The sequence below is a fragment of the Oryctolagus cuniculus genome, chromosome 13, assembly GCF_964237555.1.
Source record: "Oryctolagus cuniculus chromosome 13, mOryCun1.1, whole genome shotgun sequence".
NCBI classification, from domain to species: Eukaryota; Metazoa; Chordata; class Mammalia; order Lagomorpha; family Leporidae; genus Oryctolagus; species Oryctolagus cuniculus.
In genome coordinates this window covers 27,529,645-27,548,949 of record NC_091444.1, presented here as the reverse complement: position 1 = coordinate 27,548,949, position 19,305 = coordinate 27,529,645, and the positions used below count along the sequence as shown (strand labels likewise).

Sequence of the window (19,305 nt, the reverse complement as noted above, 5' to 3'; positions counted from 1 at the left end):
AGAGGTGGCTGTATTTCGCTATCAGATGACATGACCTCTAATTCAATAATGTCTGTAATGCACTGGTATCCTCAGATAAAAGCTGTCTGTAATGTCTGAACAAAGGTGAATTAGTTATCCAATTCACACACGCAATTAACTCTCTTAATACCTGGGAGACCATGGAGCCCCTTCTGAATTTCCTATTAAACACTGCATATGGAGGTCTTCCCTCCAGCTGTAGTTATCTTGTGCTGTACTTCATAATAAACAATATTAATAGTTTATTGCCCCCGTCAAAAATCTTGCATTAGTTATCATAAGAGACCTCAATCCAGAATGCACAGACAGCTTTTCCTGGGAAAATGTATTACATTCAGATGCTATGCCTATTAGTAAAGCAGAATTGGTCTTCATCTTCAGTAATATAAGAACAATGATGCCTTCATGAAACACGGAAATTAAGTACTACTTTTTTTTTTTTTTTTTACTATTTTAAGAAAATCTCTTAGAAGGCAGAAGGCAATATTTTATTAAGTGAATTTGTGTTTGCTATCTTCAGTCATTCTAAATCAAAGACTATTTATTTAAATTCAGGTATTAGAGGGCAATGCCAAATTAAAACATACCATTTATTTTTGCCACCTGTTCCCTCTACTAAGAGCTGGAATTTCACAAATGATTTGAAGGTAGCACTGTTCTGTGCTTTGTACCCATATGTGGTGCCAATGGCTGTATTCATAAAAACTGAGATCAGAATAACTACGTAATGTCAAGTGTTAAGCAAACACCCCTGCTTCATAAAAGGGGGGGGGGAGATAATTAATTAATTCTTCAGGGGACACTTTTCATTTTAGTCATCTAACATAAACGTGTCTTTTTTTGTTTTGCAGAGAACAAGAGAATGAAATACAAATCCCTCAAATAAAACCAAGCTTTTTCAGCAGTCACATTAAAGTTCTCATTATGTGAAATAAATTCTGTGAGAAAGCAGCTCAGTAGGCTCAAGAATGTTACCATAGTTCAAAGAAATCTGCTGTGCACCCAGCTTTTCATTTTCCCTCATAACTCAAAACAGGGAGGCAGAGCAGAGCAGAGGGACCTGTGTCCCATGCATCTCGTGCATTTATCTGCTCCTGAAATGGCACGTGTGAGGAGGACGTTTTCAGAACTGGGAAGCCAAGTGGGTGACATTCCTTAGGCCACGGACAAGCCCGCGTGCACACCGACCTTCCACGTGCTGCAGCACCAGAAACACCGACTCCTCCGAGATGATGTACTTGTGCAGACACACCATGTTGGGCACACAGCGGGGGATGATGGTCTTTCTGTTCCTGCTGTACTCGCTGCTTTTCCTTAGACCCTGACAGAGAACAAAAAGGTCAGTTGTACCCTCAGCTGCCTTTGGAGCCTGCTGTGCTCTGTGTTTATCAACCAAACTAATCTATCCGAGTTACTCTGGGCTTCAGAGAAATCACTCATCTGCTGCTCTGTGCCCCTCGGTCCCTGGAGGCTCTGCTGATGGCATCTGGCGTGCATCCAGAGAACGGAAGATGCCACAAAGCTGCCATTAAAATCAATTACGTGGGTCAGTGTTTTTATTAGAGACGCTCTCAAACTAAGTCATCACGATGACACACAGTTATTTCGCTGTGACCTTTTAAGTTGTATTTTACTTATGTATATCTTTAAAGCAGTAGACATAGTGAGATCAATTCGAGTTCCGAAGACGCAAATGGTAGCCCGAGACTAAACAGGCAACTTTAAAATTGTATTCCAAAAAAGGACAGAGATGATCAAGTCTTCTCCGAGGGAACAAGGTATGTGTGTTTTCTAGTGCCAAACCCTGAGTTTCAAAACCAGGGAAATGTCAGTGACGAAGGACAGTCCTGGAAAGAAACCTGCTTCAGTGTGCGTCCAGGCGACCCCCGGCAGCGTCTCACCAGCAAAAGGAAAAGTATCAGAAAAAGTAACAGAAAATTCATCAATTCAACCTTCTGGATTTTGTAGAAATGCATAAAATTTGGGTATTTTTGAGAATATGTACTATCACAATCTATTCTAAATTCAATTTCAAAATTACAAAATGGAGGGTTTCTTCTCTTATTTAATTAATTATAAATTGAGGTATAAATGAGGTCAAAATTGAATTCAGATCAAAAACAGGGCCATTGATGCAGACAACTTTCCCAAACACCTTTAACACAGAACTTAAGGCAGTATTTTGTGCTTAAAAACCACAATCATAATCAAAGGTGAGATTTATGCAGTCTTATATAAAATGTATTTGATAAGTATTTCAAGTTCACACTACACATTTAAACAGCAAGAAATCATTCTTCAATTTATCCACACTAAACGTATGTTACAGAGTTCTTAGCAACTAGGATGGAAGGATAGAAAGAAAATTAAATACAGACCACCACAGAGACATTCAAACATCCAGGGCAGGAACTGTAAATATCTCTTCTTCAGAAGCATAATTTGAAAAATAAATATCCAAAATTCATTAACATACAAATTCTACTTACTTTTAAAATGAAGGTCTGTTCAGTCCTTGTGTCCATTACAAGTAAAACCTACATAGAAGACATGAGTAGCAACTTATTCACAATGCAATAAAACACTAACTCTTAACTTTTGGAAACAAACTTTACGAGTTGGAGGGTGTTAGAATTGACTCCCCCAAACTATCAATTTCTAAATAGATTTAGGCCAAATCACAGATTTAAAATAAGTCTCATCCACAAACAGGTTTCATTATGATGTCTGTTTCTTAAAGGCCGTATCTTAGAATCCTTACTATGTTTCCCAGATTTAGTTTTAAATATATTTCTTAAAAGTAAAGAAAATACTATTTTAGACAACCAATTTTTTCTCTGGAGCGTTTATGGCTAATATTAAGCAGTAATGACAACAACAATAAAAAAAAAGTGATGAAATCTCAATTTGCTTCCTAAAACTTCTTATGGAGCAACTTCTATAATGTGATCTCACGAACTCAGAATCTGGCAGCCCTGGGCATCCTTCTGGCCTGCTTCTCCACCCCAGGCTCATCCCTTCTTCTTTCTTTTTTAAAATTTATTTGTTTATTTGCTCATTTATTTATCTGAAATACAGAGTGATGGGGGCTGAGGGATACCGAGAAAGAATCTTCCATCCACTGGTTCACTCCCCAAATAGTCACAATGGCCTGGGCTGGGTCAGGCTGAAGTTAGTACTCAGGAACTCCATCTGGGTCTCCTCCCTGGATGGCAGGGGCCCTAGCACTTGGGTCACTGTCCATTGCTTTCCCATGGACATCAGCAGGGAGCTAGATGGGAAGCAGAGCAGCTACGACTTGAACCAGCAGTTGGGGATGGGATGCCAACATCACAGGCAGTGACTTAGCCTGCTGCATCACTATGCCAGCATCCCCAGGCTCATCCTTAATTCCTCTTTTTACTGTCAACAAATCGCATCAGCTCCATCTTCAAAACAAAGCCAGAATCTGGGAGCTGACATTTAGCCTAGCAGTTAAGATTCTCACATTTCAAAACAGAGTGTCTAGTTTCAATTCCCAGCTTCCTGCTGATGCAAAACCCTAGGAGGCAACAGGCCATGGCTCAAGTAATTGGGTTCCTACCACCCATTTAGAAGATCTGGACCGTGCTCCCAGCTTCTAGCTTCAACATGGGCTGGCTGTAGCCATCACAGGCCTATGGGGAGTGACCAGAAAATGGCAGCAGCTTCTCTCTGCTTCTGTGTGTCTGTGTGTGTGCACATGTATGTGTGTGCCTGCCACCTCAAATAAATAATAAAAACTAAAGGAAAAAAAAGGCATACAGAATCTGAACTCATGAATTCACGCTTACAAGCAAAATTAGCCTGAACCAAGCAAACACCAGTTCTTATGTGACTTTTAACAACGACCTCCCAGTTCATCTCCCTGTTCCATCAGTGCTGCTCTGTGGTCTACTCTCAGATCAGCAGACAGGATTTTCCTCCTTTTTTTTTTTTTTTAAGATTTATAATCTTAAGGGGGGGGGGGGGTGGCACTGTAGCATAGAGGGTAAAGCCACTACCTGCAGTGCCAGCATACCACATGGGTGCCAGTTCATGTCCCAGCTGCTCCTCTTCCAATCCAGCTCTCTCCTATGGCCTGGGAAAGCAGTAGAAGATGGTCCAAGTCCTTGGGCCCCTGCACCCACGTTAGAGATCCAGCAGAAGCTGCTGGCTCCTGGCTTTGGATTGGCTCAGCTCCAACTGTTGCAGCCATCTGGGGAGTAAACCAGCAGATGGAAGACCTCTTTCTGCCTCTGTGCCTCTGTAGCTCTGCCTTTCAAATTAAATAAATTGATTTATTTATCAATTTTTTTTCTGCTTTTCAAACACTGTTTACTTCACTCACACCCGGGGCGAGGCAGGAGGCAGGCAGGAGGCAGGCAGGAGGCGCATCCGTGCTGGACGCCGAGCCTAGGAGTGCACGTTCACAACAGTCACGTACAGGACCAGTGTGCTGAGGGCCAGCAGCCCCGTCACCAGCGCTCAGGCTAGCAGTGCCGTCCAGCTGCCAAGCGAGCAGAGGTGGACGAAAGTCTCCATGATGAAGGCCTTTTACACGCTGAGCAGCATGAGCAGGAGGGGCGGGGGGGGGGGGGACAGAGAGAGAAAGAGAAACAGAGAGAGAGAAGAGATCTTCCATTCACTGGTTCACTTCCCAAATGGCCACAATGGCCAGAGCTGGGCTAGTCCAAAGCCAGGAGCCAAGAGCTTCTTCTAGTCTCTCATGTGGGTGGCAGGGGCCCAAGTACTTTGCCCATCTTTTACTGCTTTCCCAGGCACATCACCATAGAGTTGGATTGGAAATGGAGCAGCCAGAACTCAAACCAGTGCCCATATAGGATGCTGGCATTGCAGATGGTAGCTTTACCCGCTATGCCATGGCACCAGCCCCAGGATTTTCCTTTTAAAACATAAATTAGAGGGGCAGGCATTTGGCTCAGCAGTTAAAGTTGCCTCTTGAGACACTTAAATCCCATGTGTCAGAGAACCTGGTTCAAGTCCCAGTTCCTCCACTTCTAATCTAGTTTCCTGCTGATGCATACTCTGAGACAGAGCAGATGATGATTCCAGTCCTTGGGTCACTGTCACCCATGTTGGAGACCTGGTTTAAGTTTTGTTTTTTTTAAGATTTATTTATTTACTTGAAGGCAGAGGTAAGAGATGCAGAGAGAGAGAGAGAGCAAGAGAGGTCTTCCAACTGCTGGTTCACTCCTCAGATGGCCTCAGCGGCTGGAGCTGTGCCAATTCAAAGCCAGAAGCTTCCTCCAGGTATTCCACGTGGGTGCAGGGGCCCAAGGACTTGGGCCATCTTCCACTGCTTTCCCAGGCCATAGGAGAGAGCTGGATTGGAAGTGGAGCAGCCAGGACTCAAACCGCGCTCATATGGGATGCTGGCACTGCAAGCAGCAGCTTTACACACTATGCCACAGTGCAGTCCCCATGGATTAAGTTCTGAGCTCCTAGCTTCAGCCTGAACCAGACCCAGCTACTGTGGGAATTTTGAAAGTAAATAAATATACAGAAGGTATGTGTGTGAGTCTATATGTCTGTGTATCCACCATCCAAATAAAATGAAAAAAAAAAAGACAAGTAGGAATTTGGCACTGTGGTTAAAATGCCACTTGGCACGCCTGCAATTTTGATCATAGTGCCTTGTTTGTGTCCTGGCTCCTCAACCTCCAATCCAGCTTCCTACTAATTCCCTGGAGGTAGTAGATGATGGCTCAAGCACTTGGGTCCCATCACCCCAACTTGGGAGACCTGGATGGCATTCCAGGATCCTGGTTTTGCCTGGCCCAGTCCTGGGCATGGCAGGCATTTGAGGAATGAACCAGTGAATGGAAGATGTCTGTCTGTCTCTGTCTCTCTGCCTTTCAAATAAAATGAAAATTAATAAATTGTTTTAAAGATGTTAAGCTTAGGACAGTAAAAGTCTGGTAAGAGGAAACAGGAGAGTTAACAGGGGAAGCCAGTCTGATAAGATAGCACCTTCCTAGGGCCAGCACTGTGGCACAGTGGGTTAACGCCCTGGCCTAAAGTACTGGCATCACATATGGCCTGGGAAGGCAGTGGAGGATGGCCCAAGTCCCTGGGCTCCTGCATCGCGTGGGGAACCTGGAGGAAGCTCCTGGCTCCCGGCTTCGGATCAGTGCAGCTCCGGCTGTTGTGGCCAATTGGACAGTGAACCAGCGGATGAAAGACACCCCCCTCCCTTCTCTCTCTGCCTCTCCTTTCTCTGTGTAACTCTTTCAAATAAATAAATAAATCTTTAAAAAAAAAAAAAGATAGCAACTTTCATTTAAACATGTTAAAGTGTTACTGCTGTTCTCCTGGAAATGTTTCCCAGCCACTTTTCAAACAAGTACTCCTCCTTTGTATATTCAGCCCAAATGCCAGTGTTACCTCTCAGTACTGCTATGTTCTTCCAGGTTATACAGTATCAACTTCTACAGCAGCATCTCTAATCATTAAATTTGGTTTATTTATTCACTTGTCTATCACCTGAGCAGCCATCGGCTTCCCAGGAGCATGTCATAGACAGAATAATGGCCCCAAATGTGTTCAGAACCTAATCTCCAGCATCTGTGAATGTGTTATGCTACTAGAAGAAAGAAAGGGGGAGGGATGGGAGAAAGGAAAAAAGAAAGGGAGGAAGGAAGGGGGAAGAAGAGGAGAGGATAGGGGAGGGGAGGGGAGAGAAGAGGAGTGAAGGGGGAGAGGAGAGGAGGGGAGAGGCGAGGAGGGGAGGGGAGAGGCGAGGAGGGGAGGGGAGGGGGAGTGAAGTGGGGGGAGAGGAGAGGAGGGGAGGGGAGTGGAGGGGAGGGGAGACGAGGGGAGATGAGGGGAGGGGAGTGAAGGGGAGGGGAGGGGAGGGGAGGGGAGAGGAGGGGAGTGAAGGGGAGGGGAGGGGAGAGGTGAGGAGGGGAGGAGAGGGGAGGGGAGGGGAGTGAAGGGGAGAGGAGGGGAGTGAAGGGGAGGGAAGGGGAAGGGAGAGGTGAGGAGGGGAGGAGAGGGGAGGGGAGGGGAGTGGAGGGGAGGGGAGGGGAGGAGAGAGGAGGGAAGAGGAGAGGAGGAGAGGGAAGAGGAGGGGAGGGGAGAGGAGAGGTGAGGAGGGGAGGGGAGAGGTGAGGAGGGGAGGGGAGAGGTGAGGAGGGGAGTGGAGGGGAGGGAAGGGGAGGGGAGGGGAGAGGACAGGACATGGCAGACATAATTAAGGTAAACAGATTTTTTTCAGGATTATCTGAGTGGGTTCCATCATATTACAGGAACCCTGAAAAGAAGAAAACCCTGCAAGAAGAAATAGAAGGCAGAGACGCGATCCAGCAGAAAGAGAAACAGGAGAGATCTGAGTTGCAGAAGGACATTCAGTTGCTCGTTCTGAGACATGAGAGCCACATGAAAGAAGAGCAGAGACCACTAGGAGCTCCCAGCCAGGCTGAGAAGAAACACAGACAGCTTCTAGGAGTGAGGAGCTGCCTTTGGTTGGCAGCCAGAAGGAAACAGAAACCAGCCAATGACTTGAATGATCCTGGAAGTCAACCCTTTGCCAGAGACTCCAGTAAGGAATACAGCCTTGCCAGGGCCTTGATTTTAGTCCAAAGAGACCTGCGTCAGTCCTCTGATCTACAGAATTAAGATATTACTTGGTTGTTCTAAGTTGCTAGATTTTTGGTAAACAGAAATTATATTTCTCCTATCACATAATACATTGTTGTCTTCATATGGTAAGTGTTCATTAAATGTATGGCTAGCAGATTTAAATATAAAAGTACAAGAGGAAGAGGGCAATATGGAAATGAAGCATAGAAAATAAGTCAAAACTGAAGACTGAGGGGCTAGATGCTTGGCACAGCAGTTAAGGTGGCACTTGAGACAATCCTGAACACCGTGTCTGAGTGCCTAGGTTCAAGTTCCAGCTCTGCTTCCAATTCCAGGTTCCTGCTAAAGTGGACTCTAGGAGGCAACCGGTGATTGTTCAAGTGGGCAGGACCCTCCACCCATGCTGGTGATCCAGAATGAGTTCCTCGCTCCCAGATTTTGCCTGGCCCAGACCCAGCTGTTGTGGGTATGGAAAGTGTGAACCAGCAGATAGAGGCTCGCTTGCTCCCTCCTCCCACTCCCCCTCTCCCTCTCTCTCTCAAAGTAAAATTTAAAATTTATATATAAAATTTTAAATAATAATAATTGATATTTGGACATTCTCCATAAAGATAAAAATTAAAGATATGAGAGTGTGCCCCTCACTGGAATGCTTCCTTTCTACCTGGTACGATGCTGGGCTTTAAAGAATTAAATTATGTAATGAGCTCAGCGCTCCAGAGAGGTAGATATATTTTGTCAATCCACTTTGCAGATGAGGAAACAAATAGAAAACTGCTAAATTACCCATGATCAGAAAGCTAAGAAGTGAGAGATGCAAAATTTAAGCTTGGCAGTCTGGCTCTAGGTTTCTTCCTGTTCAACTGCTAAGCTATGTTCTATATATAAACAGTAAAAAATACAATATTTTGGTGCTTGAATTTTGAAGTTTATACATGACTGGAATAGTATGGGTGAAATTAAACAACAACCAAAAACGTAGGGAGAAAAATCCAAAGAGAATCAGGAAAACACAGTGGTTCAGGTGTCACAGAAAGGGAACACTTAAGATGAGAGCAATCAGTTGTGCCAAACAACAAAGAGAAGCCATAAAGAATGAGGACTGGGAAGGGACCACTGGCTAAATCCACGAGGAAGCCACTACTGCATTCTGCAGTGACCTGCCAAGGACAGAAGCCAGACTGCCCTGAGTTAATAAAAGGTAAAAAATGGGGCCAGCATTGTGGCATAGCAGGTAAAAGCTACTGCCTGAGACACCCACATCCCTTATGGGATTGCTCCACTTCCCATCCAGCTTCTGCTAATGTCCTGGAAAAGCAGCAGAAGATGGCCCAAGTACTTGGGACCCCGCACCCACGTGGGAGACACAGAAGAAGCTCCTGGCTCCTGGCTTCGGACCAGTCCAACTCTGACTGTTGAGGCTATTTGGGGAGTGAACCATAGGGTGAAGATCTTTCTCTTTTTCTCTCCCTCTCCCTCTCCCTCTGTAACCCTGCCTTTCAAACAAATAAGTAAATCTTTAAAAATAATAATAATAACAGGTAAAAAAGAAAATGGAGATGCTAGATATAAATTTTTCAATAGTAAAGCAGGTAGAAGAAGGAAAAACACTAAAACAAACAAGCTAGTGGCATCATCAGTTCAACAAAGGTTTGGGTTTTGATTGCTCCTTAACTGCCCTCTGAGGTACAGACACCACCAATCCTAAGACTCTGATGCATACTCTGATGAAATATACTCATAGAACTTGAACCTTCAAAGTGAAATTAACATATCATGAGTGCAAAAGGAGGCACCATGGTGCCTCTCTCTGCAAAGAAAGATTCAGTGAACATCTGTTGAGTATTGGAAGACATTTAGTGTTCCTTAATTCTCTTCTGATATCAAGTTGTGACTCCTTTAAGTCACTCACCAGAAGGCCATTCCTGTTTGAATATAATTCAGCTATATGAAAAAGAAAACATCTCGCTAGATGAAAAGATACGGAAGTTGTACAATCAAAGGAAGGAATTTCTTTTCCCTACCAGAAGCCTCTTAATTGACTGCACAGAATATACCTGCATAAAACAGAAATGATATCTCTGCTGGCCTCAGCCATGAAGCATAAAGCAGAGCCGATAAAAAGGGCAAATTAAGATGGATCAACATGGCCAGGAAGGGCTGCTTCTGTTTATGTTTACTTTCTTCTACCAAGTTTGTTTGTGACTAGAAAATGTTCACATTGAGGCAATAAACACAAGAACATATGTGATTTTTTTTAAATGTGCCCTTTGACTGTCAATTTCTCCCAAACAGGTGTTGGCTAAATGATTATAAATTGGCCTCTGGATACACCTCTTCAACTGAGCCGTACAGGGCTGGTGATAATATAATTAGACCTAAAAACATCAGGCTGGTGAATGCTTTCCATCTGTTTGGCAATAATGTTTAGTTAACAATAGTCTTTAAAAGAAGCACCTTCAACTTCAGTTCTTAAAGTTATTTATAGAGCCATTCTTAACACACCAGCACTCTTGCTAACAAGAGCTTTAGCCACTTGGAAATTATTAGCCATACGGCTGTACACAAAGAGAAATGACTGCATTTAACATCTGTATCTTTCCAAATTTACATGCTTCAACCTCATTTAAAGTCATTTCTTAATGAACAGTGCTGTGGTGCTGCATTAATATTATAGTTGCATGCACAAAGATCATAAGGAGCCAAACATTTTTTTAATGCCAACAGTAGGCCAATCTGTAATGAAGCTGTCAGCACAAAGGACAAAATAATAGCTTCTTTAACCCTCAAACAGAATTTGTTCATTTGTAGACTAGAACACATCAATTTAAAAACTGCTCATGGGTTTGCTCACCTTTATAAAGACAAAAATCTAATTTGTACTAATTTGATACAATTGTCTTTCCAATAAAAGGCTCCTAAAACCATCATTTATTTCCCGATAAAAACAAGTACTATAACTAAAACTGTCATGAAATAATTACCCGGAATAGCATACCTTATTGAAAGAATACAATTAATTTACTTTTCCCTGTCATTTTTCACACATACTTATCAGCACCATAGTAGCATATGGTCTAACAAAGGAGATTACTCCATCTTAGCCCACTCTAATATATATAATGACTCCTCCTAACTGGAAGAAAAGCAGACAACGTATCCCTTCAGGACTAGTCTCATCTGTTCTTCAGTTCCACCAGCACCACTCTTCTTTCTAAACAGTAGTAGGAGCAGCTCCAACCGACTGTAGGTCTGGGTCTTTTTGTTAATTAGAATATGGGAATGCCTACTATTTAACCAGACATCACCTTTGCAAAGACGGCAGAGGAGGGACACCAAGAGCATCAAATGATTTTTTTTTTAAGTATACAAAGAGGAATAAATGTGGAAAAGAGATATGCTACATCAAAGACATCATGATGGTGGCCAAGAAGTGTGGAGAATTCCCTGTGGTGGACTTTAAGTGTCACCCTATTCTAGAATCCTTTTAGATATTTAATCTAAATGCTGACATCAGAAGCCTGGAGGTCTCTGAAAATAACTTCAGTTCTAATTCCTTCAAAAAGGAAGATTACCTGGGTAACTTGAGGAAATGTCTGTCTCTATTTCGGTGGCCATTATTTCATAGGACTCCAGAAAAACTCACAAAGGTTAAAACAATGTTTACAAAACGCTCACAGGGATACTCAAACCGGACAAACATAGCCTGATCCTTAATGGTGTTGCAGCAGTATTGGTGCTTGCTGATGTAACCTGAATGAGATTCCAACCAGGCAAGTATTCTGCTGGGAATGGACACAGAAGTAAGCCTGCCCGAAGGAATGGGATCAGCGCAATGTACAGGCCATAGCAAATCTACAAGCCCAATCCTGCAAATGAGAGAGTTTTTCCCAACAGTTTCAGATCAGTGACGTATATTTACTGTACTCTCATTTTAAAAGAGTCTGCACATAACTTGAGTAGTAGCAGATGAGTTTTACGAGAGTGGGTAAAGTTATCCTTCTGTGGAAATGTTTTAAGCAACAAATCTACAGCACTAAAATTCTGCTTCCCTCCTCTAATATCATGAGATAATAATCAAATGTTATTCATATTTTCTGCTAAAAATCCATTCTCATTTTGAATTCTTACAGTCTACAAAATGCATTTCTACTGTTAATTCCACACCTTATCCTCATGAGACATCTCATAAAATCCCAACTATCAGAAAACAGGGAAGAGTATGAAGTGATCGTTACTACCAACAGCTCTCCCCAGCTGGGGTCTAACTTTCTCTTTGGCATCAGAAGGCTAGCAATGAGCCCTGTACCACTGCCCAGCAACTCCAAAAGTAGAAGATGTCATGCCTACAGCTTCAGGCCATCAGAAGTGGCAGCGTCCAGAGCATCAGTGTGAACAGACCGTGCAGACACACTTCTCTACTGTTCTGCCATGAGTCCAACCTGTTCTTGGTTTCACAATAGTCATTTCACTGAGGAGAACCAAAGTATGAAAAGTGAAATTTGACACAGAAACTTAAAACCATAAAGGATCTTTCCACCATATAAATATCTGAAGGATATTTTCACTCTCAAGGACCTACTGTCAATCAAGAAAAGTGTAAATGGGGCCAGCGTTGTGGCATAGTGGGTAAAGCCAACATCTGCAGTAAAGCCAACCATCCCATATGGGTTTGAGTCCTGGCTCCACTTCCAATCTAGCTCTCTGCTTTGGCCTGGGAAATCAGTAGAAGATGGCCCAAGTCCTTGGGCTCCTGCACCCACCTGGGAGACTCAGAGGAAGCTCCTGGCTCCTGGTTTCGGACTGGTGTAGCTCCAGCCGTTGTGACCATTTGGAGAGTGAACTAGCAGATGGAAGACCTCACTTTTCTCTCTCTCTCTGCCTCTGCCTCCCTGTAACTCTGCCTTTCAAATAAATAAATAAATAAATCTTTTTTTTAAAAAAAAGGTATGAATGGTATCCCTAGGATTTCAGAGGAACAAGACGGAAAGAAAGAAAGAAAAACTTCAGAAGGTTATCCACACTCATCTGTGCTAGAACTTCCAACAGAGCACATTATCATGATGTGAATAAGCAATATAAAAAGCGTACCACCTTGTGGTTAGATGAAAAAGTCAAGAACCACCAGCATACTTAGGACAAAGTAAAATATCTCATGGAGGTAGACTGATCTCTAGGCTTCTGTTTAATACAGAAATCTATCTTAAAGGTAGAAGACAAGACCCTATGTAACCAGACTGTAAGGAGGCAGTGCTCAAAATCTACATTTCTTTTTAATTAATAAAACCCCAAATTCTGTAATTCAAAGTATACTTTAAATGTTTATCCAAACACCTGTAACACCAAAAAAACAGCCCCCTTTTCCATTTATCAGGTAATCTTAATTGTCAACTATTGACAAATTAGGGTAGAGGCAGAGGAAAAAGAACCAGGTTAGGAAGAGCAAAAGATGTGAAATTAAGCTGGGATATAACTACTTTATGTCTATAAGAAAACAACTAATTTCAGATTTCTTTAAATGCCCAGACATTTATAAAGGTTTTAGTATGCTAATTTTTTAATTAAAAGATATTTCAGCAGTGAAAGCTCTTTCATATGCACTACTGATTCTTCATCAAACGTTAACTTTCCAACTTAACACCAGTATAGCCGGTGGCAGCCTGAAGGTTTACCATCTGCTGCTACCCAAAGTCACTGTGGCCACCTTCAGAACATATGCATCAAAGCCCCAAGATAAGAGACTGAAGAAATACTGCCTAACTCAGCATAAGGGGGATGACGAACCCAGAGGCAGGCAACAGGCAAGCAACCAGAAAACACAGAGCATCAGGAACCATCAGTCACCCATAGAAAACGGACCCAAGGTCACAGGAGACTCCAGTGCCAGAAAACAAACACAAGAGAAACACTGGTTCTAATACTTAAGTCATTATGTGATGATTTTTCTTTGAAAAAACGGTGAATCTTCAAAAGCCTAATTATATTTAAAATCACCAACAATTTTATTCAAAATAAGCATAGGATGAGTAAAATGTAATAGACGATTTAAGATGTTTTATTAAATTTCTCCATCAATAATAACAAAACTATATATTGTTCATGCAGTAACATTTTTTGAAAGGTTCATTTTTCTGGGTATCATCATACCAGCAATTCAAACATTACCCAAGGAAAACACACTTTGAGACAGGTTTAACAAAACACCAATTAGAATATCTGCTATCTGACTACTCAGAAATTAATTTTCTTAAAGTAATAATCATATTTACCACAATATCTCATATAAAAACAAAATACTACAGCTTTTAAAAGCAGATTCACAAGGGCCTAGCCAAACTCCAAAATAATGATAAATAAAATGTAAATGTAATCAGAAGAAAATCAATATACAAAATATTTTTAAGAAAATCAGACAAAAAAGTCTTTTAATTCTTGCTTTTAAAATGGCCACACATGCATTAACTTTATGTTAATTCTAATCTTAACGCAAATTTTTAAAAATATTCTTCAAAACCTCCACAGAGAATTAATTACAAACTAATTTAAAACTAGGCCATTATTAAAACATCCATGAACCCTAAGAATTGTCATAATAAAGCCCATGATCCTACTCTCTAATTAATAAAACCATAACCTATTGAGTGCAACTATCTATGGTTCCTATAATCCCATATTATACTTGTCTTGTGTGTATGCCCAATGTGAACTCAGTTTATACCTCTGATTCATTAGGAACTTGAATAATCATGATGATTTTTTTAAGGATCATGTTTTGTCATTTTGTTAATAGTTAAAAACAGGGCAAATACTACCAGAATAACTTAGTTTCTAAGATATGTTACAAATATATTATGAATATTTTGATACTGCTAAAATAGATCTGCAAATATATTATACTTAAAATTCAAAAGCTAATCATCACTATATTAATTTCTCCAAAGGGCAGAAAATATGGTTGGGCAAAGTTTTTGTCCTGTTGTTGTTTTTAGCAAATTAAGCTTAGGATCAGAAAAAATAAAAAGATTCTTTTAAATTCTTTTGTAGTGACATCAACAAACTGATTCTAAAGTTCATACAGAGATGCAAATGACAAAGAAGAGCCAACAGGATAATAAAGGGGAACAAAGTTGGGAGACTGACACTACTGGACGCCAATATAAGACAGTGTGGTATTGGCTGAAAAACAGACAAATAGATCAGTGAAACAGAATACAGAGCCCAGAAAAGAGACCCACATAAATACGCTCAACTGAGCTTTAACAAAGGAGCAAAGGCAATACAATGGAGCAAAGATAGTCTTTTTAACAAATGATGTTGGAATAACTTGGACATCCACATGTGAAAAGGTCAATCTCCACACAACCTTACATCCTTAACAAAGTTAACCTAGAACGGATCACAGACCTAAATGTAAAACGTAAAATTCCTAAAAGATAACATAGGAAAGATACCTTAATGCCACAACCCAGCCATGAATAAAAAACTGATAAATGGACTTCATTTAAATTAAAAGCTTTTGCTCTGCCAAAGAGAATGTCAAGAGGAGGCAAAAACAAACCAGACAGGCAGAAAATATTTATAAAAAAATAAATCTGATAAAGAACCGCTATATAAACTTTACACAAACTCTTCAAATTCAACAATATGAAAACAAAAACTGTTTTAAAAATGGGACACAGGGTCAGCTTCATGGCATAGCAAGTAAAGCCACTGCCTGCAACATGGGCATCCCATATGGGCACTGGTTCATATCCCAACTGGTCCGCTTCCAATCCAGCCCCCTGCTAATGGCCTGAGAAAAACAGCAGAGGATGGCCCAAGTGCTTGAGCCTCTGCCACACATTGGGGAGACCTGGAGGAAGCTCCTGGCTTTGGTCTGGCCCCAAACTGGTCGTTGTGGACATTTGGAGAGTGAACCAGCAGATGAAAGATCTCTCTCTGTCTCTCCCTCTCTCTCCATAGTTCCTTCAAATAAATATATAACTATTAAAAAAAAATAGACACAGCCCCAGCCATTGAAGGCAAAGACAATTAGGAAGTTAATCAGCAGCTAGATCAACTGATATTTCTCTCTCTCTCTCTTCTTTTCAAATAAAATAAAATAGAACAAAACATGGATGAAACAAAAGGACATTATGTAAAGTGACATAAGTCACACACAGAAGAACAAATACCACAAGTTCTCACGTACATATAGAAGCTTTAAAAAGTCCATCTCATAAAAGTAAAGAATAGAAAAATGGCTACCAGAAGATGGGGAGTGGAGGTAGGAGAGGACAGTGAACGGGTTGAGAGGTACAGTTGGTTAGGATTAACTTCTAGTGTTCTATAGCACAGTAGGGTGACTATGGTTAACAACCATTAATTGTATATTTCAAAGCAGTAGCAGAGAGAATTCTGAATGTTTTCGACACAAAGAAATGATAAATGTTTGAGTTAGCGATTATATCAATTAATCTGATCCAATTATCATATATTGTATGTGCACGCTGAAATGAGACTCCATAAATATGTACAATTATGTGTCAGTTGAAATTTTTAAATATATATTTAATTTTAAAAAATGAGTAAAGAGCTGTGTGGCACAGCAGGATAAGCTGCCACATGCAACACCAGCATCCTATATCAGAATTTCAGCTTCATGGCATAGCAGATTAAGCCATCATCTGCAACACTGGCATCCCACATAAACCCTATTTTGAGTCCTGGCTGCTCTACTTCCAAACCAGCTCCCTGCTAATACACCTGGGAAAGCAGTGGAAGATGGGCTAAGTGCTTGTCCCCGGCCACCCTCATGGGAGACCCAAATGCAGCTCCTGGCTCCTGGCTTTGACCTGGATCAGCCCCAACTGTTGTAATTACTGGAGAGTAAACCAGTGAAAGAAGATCTGTGTCTGTCTCTCTCTCTCAGTCTGTATCTCACTCTCTCTCATACTCTTTCAAATAAGTAAGTAAATCTTTTTTTAAAATGGCCCAAAGACTAGCTGGTACTTCACCAAAAAAGATATACAGGTAGCAAAAAAGTGTATGTGAAAGATGCTCAACACCATATGTCACCAGGGAAGTGCAAATTAAAATGAGGTAACACTACACATGTATTAAGAATGATCAAAATCTAGAACAATGACAATACCAAATGCTGATAAGGACACAGAGCAACAGGAACTCTCATTTACTACTGTTGGGAAGGCAAAATAGTATGGCCACTTTGGAAGAAAAATTGGCAGTTTCTTGCAAAATTGAACATACTCTCACCAGATACCATCCAACAATTGTGTTCTTTGGTGTCTACACAAAGGTATGTCTACAACAAAAATCTGCACACAGATGTTTATTCATTACTGCAAAACTCAAGTGCAACCAAGATGCTCTTCAGTCAATGAAGGGATAAATAAACTGGTACATTCAAGTAACAGAAAACCCTTGACAGCTAAAAAGAAATGAGAGATCAAACTATGAAAAAACAGGGAGAAACCTTAAATGCACATTACTAAGGAAGCCAATCTACAAAAGCTACATACTGTATGACTGCAACTATAGGACATTCTAGAAAAAGTAAAAACTAAGAAGATAGTGAAAATATCGGTGGTTATCAGATTTTGCAGGAGAATGAAGAGGTGGAACACAGATTTTTTTAAGAGCAATGAAAATGCTCTGCATGATACTACAACAGTGGATCCATGTCACTGTCCACTCATCCGAACACACAGAATAGGTATAACAGGAATAATAAGCCCTAATGTAAACTATGGGTTAAAATTAAAACTTTATACAAACTAAATTTAGCAGAATTTAACCAAGCAAAGAATAACTGGCAAACCAGGTAGCTCTCATCTCAGAACCAGAATAGGTTCAGAAAACTCCACCCAGCAATGTAGTCAGGCAGCTATAATGGCAGAAAATGAAAGGTACAGAGATAGCACAAATGGTTATAGCTCAGTGTTAGGTTTATTTGAAACTGGTCCAACCAACTGGCCACATCTGATTGGCCTAAGTTCATCTGTTGTGACTGGCAGAGACTCAGCTTTTTGTTGCAAAAGTATATTCCCGAGAGCGAGGCTTTCCGTTAGTTTACATACTAAGTTAGGTTGCAGGTCCTTCTGTAGTGACTCAAGTACAAAGGTGTCCTCAGACCAAACTCAGGTTAACGGGACAGAATGGGAGTGATATGGAACTGTAAGTTCATCAATCATAGGAAGTGTAGCACTCTGCTAGGGGGTTTAAGTAACACAGGAGGCTATGAACATATGTGTGGGGGCTGCAGATTTAGAGGAAGTATTTATATCTTCCTCTCAATTTTGCTGAGTACCTACAACTGCTCTAAATAAATTCTTTCTATAGAAGTAATTCTCTGCTTCCCTTGGCCAAACCCCTGGACTGTGCATCTTGAGGCAAAATAACAAAATCTAGTCCTGTCCTAGAGTGAAGCAAAACACAGCATATTCTCCCGTAAATAATCCAGGGAGTAATTATTTCCACCACAAACATGAATGTAAACTCTCTAACATTCATATGTGCCAAATGTCAATGAATGTGAGCCATCCTTCAATGATGTCTCATACTAGGACGTGAGGTTAACGATTTATGGAACAATAAACCCACCACAGAAATGCCTTTTATACAGATGAAAAGAGAGTTTTACTCTGTATAAATTTTCAATTCCGGGCCTATACATCTATTACTGCAAAAAACATTCTTCCAAAGGACATGGTGTGTCTTTGTAAGGGAACCGGATATAAATACAGCAGAAAGCAGAATATAAAAGACAGAAATTGGGTTTAAAACAGAATCGCTAAAGAGCTAGGAAAAACAACCACTCAGGAGCCTCTTCGCAGATCCAAATGCTTTAAAAGCTGGATCTCTACACCTTTGTCATTCTCATTTTGATTGTCGGTTTTCTGTTTTTGTGAAAAACCTGCCCAAGGCCATAAGGAGATTATGCTAAAGAGAGGTTAAAACTCTAAAGTTCTGGGTTTATAGGCCCAAGTTCATCTCATGCCATTCAATTCCATAAAGAATCCATTTATTCTATTTCTCTGGTTTGAATTCTGCAGTTCACTTGAGATGATGACTTGACACTGTTAAATTTAGATGAAAATTAATTCAACTAAAACTACAGTCTATTTTATTTAGCTTTGGATTCTTATTTGCATTTGCTAGAAAAACCTAACACTCTAATGCTGATGTAAACTATTTCACTGTCCATTCATAGCCTGATTTAATATTTTCGTTCTGCTACTAGATGTGCTCTATAAATATACTTGATCAGCTTATAGGTCCAAAAAGCTGAAATAAGTCCCTAAAAAATAACAAATATACTCACATGGTATTCTTTCATATAATGTTCAGAATCAATGCAGTCTGTACTCAGACATTAATAAACACTCTCTTATAATACTGGATACACAGGTAACCTCAATTCAATCAATGCATATACAACAAGGCTGCCAATGTCAAAGGTAGCCTGATTCCTATTCAGAAGAAACTGCCTTAAGGACAAGGAATCTCTAAGTGGTTTACATGTCATTATTTTTAAATGTTTTTAATGAGCCTGTACTTCAGTAGCACATGGAGCAGGACTTCTGATACTGCTTAAAATTTGATGGTATCTTAGTATGTATTCATGCTCTGAAAAATTCTAAAATATCTTAAAGGATATATAAAACATAGGCAGGCAGGCAG

The 19,305-nt window shown here is 40.8% G+C and overlaps 1 protein-coding gene across 4 annotated transcripts in view; it reads right to left on the bottom strand.

The window, feature by feature from the left end:
- The window catches only part of RPS6KC1 (ribosomal protein S6 kinase C1), a 183,155-nt gene that overhangs the window by 40,360 nt on the left and 123,490 nt on the right, over positions 1–19,305 (bottom strand). For all 4 annotated transcript variants that reach the window (XM_002717514.5, XM_017347788.3, XM_070055300.1 and 1 more), the window contains 2 exons: positions 2,511–2,558; positions 1,210–1,342 (listed from right to left, as the gene is read on the bottom strand). In XM_002717514.5, the coding sequence (XP_002717560.1) occupies positions 1,210–1,342; positions 2,511–2,558 (181 nt within the window). The remainder of the gene's footprint in view (positions 1–1,209; positions 1,343–2,510; positions 2,559–19,305) is intronic.